At 35.1% G+C, this 10,649-nt stretch overlaps 1 protein-coding gene across 1 annotated transcript; it reads left to right on the top strand.

Annotated features, from left to right (window-relative positions):
• The first annotated feature begins 1,108 nt into the window (after positions 1-1,108).
• On the top strand, positions 1,109-8,991 carry LOC104214252 (probable zinc metalloprotease EGY1, chloroplastic). Its single transcript, XM_009763909.2, has 10 exons — positions 1,109-1,537; positions 2,716-3,177; positions 3,294-3,434; positions 5,473-5,574; positions 6,696-6,907; positions 7,206-7,256; positions 7,329-7,398; positions 8,098-8,166; positions 8,480-8,530; positions 8,651-8,991. Exons 1-10 carry the CDS (start codon positions 1,220-1,222, stop codon positions 8,807-8,809), a joined length of 1,635 nt encoding a protein of 544 aa, XP_009762211.1. The 5' UTR covers positions 1,109-1,219; the 3' UTR covers positions 8,810-8,991.
• The last annotated feature ends 1,658 nt before the right edge of the window (positions 8,992-10,649 follow it).

Raw genomic sequence — 10,649 nt, 5'->3', positions numbered from 1 at the left:
CATAAAAGAAGAGAAAACAATGTATTCACTATTGCACACATATAAATACAATAAAATACAATAAGAGAAACCCATTGGAGAAGGTAATACTCAATGTATGAGGACTCAAATACATATAGATACATCAACAATTACCTTTTTGTCCTGTGTATCCGAGCTAGTTCCTGCATCGACCTCCTTTCCCTTAACACCAGAAGCATTATCCATAGGTTTTCTTCTCTTTTCCACATCGAAAAGTGTTGATTCTTTCAAAGATTTCTCAACTTGGACTTCTTTCGATGTATCATTGCATATTTTAGTTCTCTTCTCTGCAACTGTATTTGATGTTGAACCTGCAAATTTCAGTTCCGCTTGCGTGATTTGCAAAGAGAAAGAGGGCCTATCGAAATTGAGTGCTTTGATGGGTATACCTCTGGTAACCCTCTTTTGGGATGTTGAATCAATCATTGGAGAGAAACTTTAAAGTTTTATGTTGGAAGCATAACAATGACATTTATTTATAAAAAATTAGTAGAGACAAACAGAATTAGCACAATAAAAGCGAAAATCTAACTACTTAAATACTTACCACAACTATTTGGAGCAAAAAACATAGAAAATTGAGAGAGATAATGCAGATGAAGAAGCGAAGAATCGCGATTTATGAGAAAGAGGAAGAGAATGGCGATGCGAGTGAGGGAAATTGGGAGTGAAGTATGTATTCGAGAATGGTGATATGAATGAGAGAAATTGGAGAGAGAACATGGAAAGAGAAGTTTACATCAAATACGGTAATTTTGTGAGAGAAAAATAATACAAAGCGTACTTTATGGTTTAGGGATAAGAGGTGACCATAAATAGATATTTGGCTCTAAAAATTAAAAGATAGCTATGGAATATAATTTTTTAAAAGGGTATTTATTTAAAATAAATAAGGTATCAACCTTTGATATAGGAGGTATTTTTTTTTTTAATTTTATTTGGATAATACTCCTATCGTAAATGTCTTATCTGGCCACATTGTACTTTTTTCTATTCGTAAAATGATAAAAACAAAAGTATCAACCAAAAAAAAAAAAAAAAAAAAGAAGAAGAAAATATTTGTATCTCTAAAATGTAAAAAAAAAATAATGAAGATATTCTTTCGTTATATGCTCATACTCAAACCTCACCATCTTCCAATTGACATTTTTCACCATTAAGAACAAAATCAACTATTGTTTGGTTTTTGTTCATCACAATGGGAACGCTAACGAGCTGCAGTTTCAGCACAATGAATATAAGGTTCCGTTTGAATCCTCCAGTTAATCACAGTTTCAGTCGAAGAATCCAATTGAAGAGAATGTCCAAACGGAATTTCGGTAGATTGATTATTAGGTGTAGTAGTGGAAATGGCAGTAGCAATAACAATGGCAGCAGTAGCGATGGGAAATTGGAAAAGGATTCTTCAAATTTAGCTACAGTTACTGAAGAAACCACTGAAGAAAGGAACGGCGGCGGTGGCGCCAGCGGTGTGGAAAATGATTCCGAGGATTCTCCGGTGTCAATTTCTTCCAGAGTTAGTTTCTCTTTTGTTTTTGTTACAAAAATCTGAGCTTTTTTATTCGTTTGTTTATTTTTTATTTTATGTTAGTGTTGTTATTGTCTAAATTTTCAAGTTTTTTTGCTTCTAATTACATTTTTAAAATTTGATGAGAGGTGGAAAATTTGGGGTAAAAGAAGAGAAGGGAAGTGTATTTAACTGATAACTGATGATACAAGTAATTAAGTATTACTAGTATATTGTGTGTAGTTCTTTATGCAGCTGGTTGTTGTACTATGATATAGGCTTATGCAGTAGGAGAACTGATTCTTCCAGCTACGTGTTCATATGCCTCTTTTCCCTGGTTGTTCCCTTGCTTATACAGATAGGAAATAAAGTTAAGGCAATGAATGGAGAGGAATGTTGAAAAATGTGATCTTGAATAGCAAACCTTAAAAGCAATTTGCCTATTGGGCAGAATTTTTAAAAGCTATCACTTCGTTACTTAAGGCAAATGAAGTGATGTGAAGCGCAAGAGCCATGCACTTTGGAGAAGTGTGTGCTTCAAACATGACACGCAAAGTGATCCTGACGAGAAGCACTTGTTCTTTGAATCTCAAATTTAAGGAATTGCATTAGTATCAAAATTATTGTAAATGGGATGCTAAAATTAGTCACTTAATTGCAATTTGATTATTTTTGTGCCAAATTCAAATATGTGATGCTTTTAATTCTCTGTAACTTGCGTCATTTCGAAGGAGCAAGCTCTTCAATACTCGTTTCTTGTTTCAAGCCCCATGGACCTCATCACTTCTTTGCGTTTTTCACTTCAGAAAACACTAAAACTGGAACCATTTCAAAAAAAGCACTGATACTGGGAAATGTTACAACTAGTTTCTTTTGAAATTGCAATAGGCTTTTCACTTCTATATACTGTTTTTCAACTAAGTGACCGGTTTAAAAGAATTGTGGCTGGGGTATCTATGAATTTTAAGAAACTTATCTGGTCATTAAGATAGCAAGAAAAGTGTCAAATAGTTAACTTTATTACATTGTAGTCAGAAAATGTTCAAGTAATCTCTGTTGACTTATAAGAAGCTCGTCACATGCATTCCTGTAATGGTCAAAATAAAGAGTAGCTGCATGATGTGAAGAAACATTAAAGAGATGAAGATGAGAAACCAATGTACTGAATGTGTTTAATTTCTTGGCAGCCAACAATATCCACGGTTGGATCAACTTATAATAATTTCCAAGTAGATTCTTTTAAGTTGATGGAACTTCTTGGACCAGAAAAGGTTGATCCCAGTGATGTGAAGATAATTAAGGAAAAGTTATTTGGCTACTCTACTTTTTGGGTGACTAAAGAAGAACCATTTGGAGATCTTGGAGAGGGCATTCTTTTCCTTGGGAATCTTAGAGGAAAGAGGGAGGATGTTTTTGCCAAACTTCAGAGTCAGTTATCAGAAATTATGGGTGATAAGTACAACCTGTTCATGGTGGAAGAGCCTAATTCAGAGGGGCCAGACCCACGTGGTGGGCCCAGAGTTAGCTTTGGTATGCTGCGGAAAGAAGTTTCTGAACCAGGTCCAACAACTCTCTGGCAATATGTAATTGCTTTTCTGTTGTTCCTTCTCACAATTGGTTCCTCTGTGGAGCTAGGAATTGCATCTCAGGTGAACTCGTCAACCACGCAGTTTCACTTTAAAACATTGTTTCATTTCTTATTCTTCTCATAAAATTCTCTATTTCTTTAACAATTAAGTTGACGACTAAAATTTATGTTGAACAGATAACTCGCCTTCCTCCTGAGGTAGTTAAGTACTTTACGGATCCAAATGCAATTGAACCACCAGATATGCAGCTTTTACTACCGTTTGTGGATTCTGCTATACCACTGGCATATGGTGTGTTGGGCGTGCAGTTATTTCATGTAAGATTTTTTTGTTATCCTTTTAGTTGATTGAATGGAATTCTCTGTAATGGAGGAGTCAGCCAAGACCAAAAGAAACATGAAAATCTTCTCAAAAGTTCCCAGATCTGTCTCTGACTATGATAGAATGGTGTTATTTAGGCTTTTGATTTCCTTCTTTGGCAATATTGATTACATTAGTTAGGTTGACTAGGGTTTGATTTTCTTCATTAGCTTTGATTTTAGTGTTTCTTTTACTTTGAAGTTTTAAGTTTCAGGTTAAAATTGGATGGTGGGCAAATATTAAACTAGATAGAAATACTAAAGGAACACATTTATTGGCCTCAGAGTAGAAGCTTAATGTTAAGTTATAAAGCATGTTTGCTACTGAAAAGGAGAAAAATAATCTCAACAGAAAGGTTACCGTTAGGGAAAAAGACGAAGTGACAAAACAATGAAGATGCACTTTACTGATTTAGCTATGCTAGTTTGCCACAAAATGCAATGTTAATCATGAAAAATTGTTAGTCTAATAAGAATTGAGAGAATGCGTTAAGACAACTGTCTTACCCCTACGTTCTTTTATAGGCACACATTACAAAGCATACATCTGATGTGGGACGCTATCACATTTAGTGTTACACCTGTATTCCTTTACAGCTTGTTTGGATAGTTGTTATGTATTGTTTCATAATGTGTCGTATCGTATTGTATTGTATCCTTTTGATGCATACAATGTTTGGATAAATTGTATTGTTTGTCGTCGTTTCATGATGTCATGTACCAACAATATGAAGAATAAACTTGCAATTTACAAAGAAAAAGTAAGGTACGAAGTAGAATTATTATATAGGAAGGTAGGGTAAAGGATAAAATAGTATTATTTAATAATAAGAAACGGCAAGATAAGAGGAAAAAACAAGGTAACGACGCGACCACCGAAATAGGTCGTTACATAAAGCATTTTTTGTCGTTACGTAACGAGGGATTTAATGATACAATACAATAAAATTTAAGTAACAATCAAAACAAATATTGTATTTAAAGTAACAATACGATGCAATACAATAGGTAACACTTACCCTCAAACGGGTGCATGAAAGAAGTAGCTAGCTAATACTTCCCATCAAGCAGGTGCATAACATGTTGTATGGACCAAGCCTGCTACATATACAATTGGTTCATGAATTGTTGAGGAGCTTGGTGAATAAGTTAGCAAGTTAGTTGCTCATCTGCACAAACTTAGTGATGATTTTTAAGAACATCTTTTCTTTGGCAAATGGTGATCAATCTCTACGTGTTTGCTCATCTCATGAAACATAGGATTCGATTGATATGAAGTGCAGCTTGAATTTTGAAAACAGCTTCAGCTGGCCTAGGGCATTATCTTGGTTGAGTCGGAGATGTGGGACCTAAAAGTTGAAGTAACCGTGTCGAGGTATTGAACCAACAACTAAGATTACAGAATCAGACAGAACTTGTCTGTGGTTAGGAAATATATGAAAGATCAAGGCTATTGACTAATCTAATCCAACTGGATAATTGATTTACATTGCTGCCACATACATTTGAATACTTGGCATGAAAACCATTTCTTAGTGTTAGGCACCTTCTAAATTAAAGTCAAAAGTGATCAGAAGTAACAGAAGGAAGCATTAGCTATAACTTACTACAGACTTATCAAATAGTCAAAAGTATTCTATAATGCTGGGCTCAGACATGTAGAAGGGACATTTCTATGTATATATTAGCTAAGCTTAGCTTTTGCATCTCTAGATGACATGTGGCTTAACATTGTTGTAGCTCCGTGTGACGACTAGAAGTTGCTGCTATGACATTTTCATTTGCTTTTGGAGAAAGTTTACCTTTCTGCCTTGCTTGTTTGTCGCTGCAGTTCTACCAAAGTAGCATAATTTTAAAATACAGAATAAAACAAGATGTTAAACTGAAAATGAGATGGCGGTTAGTCTCTCCTGAAATGGTTTTATACCTTCATTTCTGTTCTTCAGAACTTATTCCTCCCTGTTCAATTTTTACATGAAGAGTTGATTTGTTGCAGGAAATTGGGCATTTTCTGGCTGCGTTTCCAAGGAATGTGAAATTAAGCATTCCTTTCTTTATTCCAAACATCACTCTTGGAAGCTTTGGAGCAATCACTCAGGTTAGCATATTTTTCTGTCACTTGTCAATGCGTGAAACAGTAAAGATGGCAGCTGAGGATTCTGAACTTTCTGAAATGTTTGTGCAAATGGATCAATTATTTTGAATTCCTCAAAGTGCTGTTTGCTTTTAGGAGAGCCGTGACTGAGTACATTGTCATTCACCAGGTTTTACTAAAAGATGGAACATGCTGGTGATATCCATGAATCTTGTTTTCATTGTTAAAGCTTAAACCCTGGATTATAGGAAACTTAATGGGTTCCTCTTTGTGAAGGGGGTAGGGGTTACATTTCATTTCTGCCCAGAGGCAGGCCTGATGGCAGAATGCATTTACTAAAGGGAATTGGTGTAGAGTGTTGAGCTATGCTACTAGCAATTTCTTCTGGCTGCAGCCTCCTCCAAACAATCTACTATAAATCCTCTAAGAACACGAGGAGTTCCAAGATGGTTCTGTAGTATACAATAGTCAATGGACATTAATCCCTTGGAGCGTTAATAATAAGTATTATTCAATTTCCTTTTCCTTACCCATTTGGTGGTCACATTATCTAGGACTTTTGTCAATTTAGCTTCTTTTTTTTTTAGTTCAAGCTTGTGATAGAGGACTGGAATAAAAGTTCTAAATGTAGGCTGTGATTGGGGAGAAGAGAAAAGAAGTAGAATTGGTGGTGGAGGAGAATCAAATGCTATCTTTGCTGATTGAGATGCTGTGAATGTAACGCCTAAATCAATGTTAATCTGTAATACACTGGCATGCTTTCCTTTCTTAAGTATCACATGTCTTGTTAAGGCTGTGATTGAGGAGAAGAGAAAAGAAGTAGAATTGGTGGTGGAGGAGAATCAAATGTTATCTTTGCTGATTGAGATGCTGTGAATGTAACACCTAAATCAATGTTAATGCATAATACACTGGCATGCTTTCCCTTCTTAAGTATCAGATGTTTTCTTAAAGTCATGCGTAGCATATTTGACAATGGTGTAGTCTAGCATGGAGGGGAAATTTTTTGTGAAGGATCTGTGCTAGATTAATCTACTTCATCAAACCTTGTCATTCCGCCTAATCATCGTCACTCCATCAATCATAAAACATATGCATCAATGTTCTTCTCTTGCTTCCTGCAGTTCAAATCTATTCTTCCTGATCGAAAAGCAAAGGTAGATATTTCGCTTGTGGGTCCTTTTGCTGGTGCTGCATTGTCTTCTTCAATGTTTGCGGTTGGCCTGTTACTCTCATCCAATCCTGCTGCTTCTGGAGAGTTGGTTCAGGTTCCTAGCACACTTTTCCAGGGATCTTTGCTTCTTGGGCTTATTAGCAGAGCCACTCTTGGTTATGGGTAAGTTTAGTCCTCCACAGGGAGCAAAAGCATGAAGTTCTTGGAAAACAATTTTCAGAATGTACATTTGAGTTATTTTTCTACTATAATATGAAGATTCCCTTCGTCAAAACCCCTATATCCGTAGGCCGATCACTTTGAAGTGCATATATATAGTTGTTTTTAAAAGAAACCCTTAACGATTATGTCCATGAAGGCCAGGATTTTTTTTCTTTTTCCACAATGGCAATATATTTTTGTTTCACTTATTCGAATCGTTAGCATATAATATTTGAGCTAATGTGCATTATTTTCACAGAGCAATGCATGGAGCAATGGTTTCAATCCATCCTCTTGTGATTGCTGGCTGGTAAATTTGAGTTTGTTGTAAGTAATTTTGTTGGCTTAAGTTTAGGATGCTTGCTTAAATTTCATTTTGCAGGTGTGGTTTGACTACGTCGGCTTTTAATATGCTACCAGTTGGATGTCTTGATGGTGGGAGAGCTGTGCAGGTGGCCTTTGCATTCTTAATTTATCAATTTGTTTTCATGAACTTGGGACACTGTCAAGGTTAATATCATAGCATAATCGACAGCATCCTACTAAATTCAAATGAATGACAAGTCAGTAACCTTGAAGTGGACTGTTGTTTACATAGTATTAGATGATTGAATGGTGCAAAGCTTGAAAAGATAATACTAATAGACGTACAAGTCCTATCTGATTCTCGTATTGGAAACATGTGGGTCTCCTAGCAAGATAATAGCTGTTGAGACTTTTTAGCATGCTTGAGAAGTTTGGTTTCCTTTGCATTCTTAATTTATCAATTTGTTTTCATGAACTTAGGACACTGTCAAGGTTAATAACAAAGCATAATCAATTGCATCCTATTAAATTTGGATGATGACAAGTTGCTCACTTTGAAATAGACTGTTGTTTACATAGTGTTAGATGATTAACGGTACAAAGCTTGAAAGGATATTACTAATAGATGTGTGGATCCTACGTGATTCTAGTATTGCAAACTTGTGGGGCAACGAAATAGGGGCTGTTGAGACTTTTTAGTATGCTTAGAGAAATTGGTTTCCCGAAATATACTCTTTTATGAAGAATTGTGATCTCAGAAAATAAAGAGCTTTCTTGGCTAAGAGATAACTGGTTGTCCCAGCTAAAGTATGATGACTGTCAACTTCATTTTTTGTTTCTGGCAGGGAGCCTTTGGGAAAGGATCACTTATTGGTTTTGGTTTGGCGACATACACACTTCTGGGCTTGGGCGTGGTAAGCAGTCTTTTGTCATTTGATATAGGGTAGAACTTAAAAGTAAATCTTCACATTGCTCAAAGTTTCGACTAATATGTTTTGTTACTTTGTAGATCAAATGTCTGTCCTTCATATATCCAATTTGTTCCCCCTTCTGTTAAGTTTTAATTAGTATTAGGTTGGCAGTCTGGACCCTTTTTTTACTTATTTCATGTGCCCATTGAGGTCAAATCACTTATGGTCTTTTACACATCTGTCCTTTACCCTTTTTGCTTGGTGTTGCAAATTGTACAATGAGTCACTTAAAACATTCTGTTTGTGCTGCTATCAGCTTGGTGGACCTCTGTCACTTCCTTGGGGATTATATGTGCTTATATGTCAGGTAACAAAAATATGTTGCTTTATGAAATATTATGCTTGTGTAATAATATCGCCATCCTATTTCATGGTATATAAGTGTTAGTCGTTTACAAGTTAAAATCTTGGATCATGTGACGTACAGAGGACACCAGAGAAACCATGCTTGAACGATGTAACAGAGGTCGGAACTTGGAGAAAAGCAGCTCTTGGTGTGGCTATATTCCTTGTAGTATTGACTCTTCTTCCTGTATGGGATGAACTTGCAGAAGAACTAGGTATAGGTCTTGTAACCAGCTTTTGATTCATTAAAGATGGAGTCCTGCCAATTTTGATGTGGGCATGGGTTTAAGGAGTTGGTATGCATCATTTTAAGTATTCATACTGATCTTTTGACTGTACGTAGTGGACTATGTATACATGTATATAGTGAGGTACCATTTTTTCACTGCAGATTTATTTTAATAAACGTGGAAATTTCTTAAAGAGATTCAAACTCGGAAACGCAAAGCTGAATAGATCCTCTTATAGTAAGTGGCAGTTGACCGATCTTTAAAATCATAAATCAGCAAAAATAGAGATTTTTTTGGCCATTTTGAGGGGTGTCTTTGATTTTTAAAATTAATCTGAAAACAGAAACAGAGTTTTACCTTGAAAATAGAATGCCTTTACACCTCTGTAATCAGAAAAAGTGAAATAAAAATCTCTGCACTATTTCGTTGCTATCATTCATACTAGTACTAATTATCTTTTTGAGACAATTAACACTATAAACACAATTTTGGAATGTCATGTTTCATTTCTGTGCTAGTATTAAAGTGAAGTTGGTGACTTAGTTCTGCTCGGTTATTAGGTAAAGTTAGAAATTTATTAAATTATTTAACAAAGAATTAATTTGATAGTAGAGAATACGTAAAAGCATTACAAAAAAGCACTTCTTAAAAAAGTTGTGATAATTAAACGTATTGAAACTTGACTCAGAGATCGCAAAACAAATATTCCTTTTGGACGCAAAAATAGCCTAATAGTGATACTAAATAATTGTGAAGCATTTCATCTTAAAGATTAAACCTAGGGGTATTAATGGTTCGGTTCGACCGGTCGGTTGCTCTTCAGAATTTGGTTCGTTAATTTTCGGTTATTTTGTTAATGTCATGTAAAAGTCACTAGTAAAAGTAGAATGCAATAACACACATACTTTTAGAGGACTTCGTAAAATTCTATAGACATTTTTACTGTTTAAAGGGTGACGAATTAAGAAAACATGAAAAATGGCTCGAGTATAGATCCATCATCGGTAGAATACCTTGTGTCTTGCTAGTGAATATGCTGGAAATAATTAATTTCAATAGTAGTAGCATAATAAGTTTGAGAATTAGGATTTGGAGTTCAATTACTTGTTGGCATGTAACCATATTCATAATTCCAAGGCCCAAGGATGCTTTATTATATTTATACTTAATATATAAGTATATTCTCTATATGTAAATTTATTCGGTACGGTTTGGTATTTTTTTGATTTATTTTGATAAAATAAAAAACCTACCCTAATTATCGGTGCGATTATAGATTTATATAAAAACCTACAGTTTTATTAAAAGAAAACTGAAAATTGGTTTGATATACATTTTTTTTTTTGGCAAAAAAGTCTCCTGGCCACTTAAACTTGCATCAGTTTGTCATCCCGGTAAACAAACTTACAACTTTCCCATTTAGATACTCAAAGTTGAGAGAATAAGTGTTATCAAATACATCCGACCGTTGACCATGCTTGTATGACAACGCCATGTGTGATGTGGCAATAGTGCGTGCCAATCACACGAATTAGATGCGTGAATTCAGTTTATTGGAATAAAAAATACCCAAAAAAAAAACAGAAACTAAAAATAAAAAAAAACCCCAAATGCCTCCAAGTACCCCCCTCCCTCATCTTCTTCGTTACCCCTCTCATCACAGTCCTCTTATCTCTTCCTTTTTCTTTTGATTTTTTCGTTAACACTTCCCCTTTCCTTCCATTTCTTCTTCTGTCTTGACACAAAAGAAAACTCTTTTTCCTTCTTTATGTTTCGTCGTTCATAGTGCCAAAACAAAAAATCTTCAAACTTAAAATTGAATCAGTAAGTTCCGTAGTATTTCACTACAAA

This window comes from Nicotiana sylvestris, chromosome 12 (genome assembly GCF_000393655.2).
Source record: "Nicotiana sylvestris chromosome 12, ASM39365v2, whole genome shotgun sequence".
Taxonomy (NCBI): domain Eukaryota; kingdom Viridiplantae; phylum Streptophyta; class Magnoliopsida; order Solanales; family Solanaceae; genus Nicotiana; species Nicotiana sylvestris.
Note: the sequence above shows the minus strand (reverse complement) of the source record. Positions and strands in the feature narration are given on the sequence as shown.

Excerpts from the sequence above, each read along its gene's own strand:
- LOC104214252 (XM_009763909.2), top strand. The coding sequence starts at position 1,220 with ATGGGAACGCTAACGAGCTGCAGTTTCAGCACAATGAATATAAGGTTC. Across the intron at positions 3,178-3,293 it reads AGCTAGGAATTGCATCTCAG|ATAACTCGCCTTCCTCCTGA; the intron begins GTGAACTCGTCA and ends TATGTTGAACAG. Across the intron at positions 7,399-8,097 it reads ATGGTGGGAGAGCTGTGCAG|GGAGCCTTTGGGAAAGGATC; the intron begins GTGGCCTTTGCA and ends TGTTTCTGGCAG.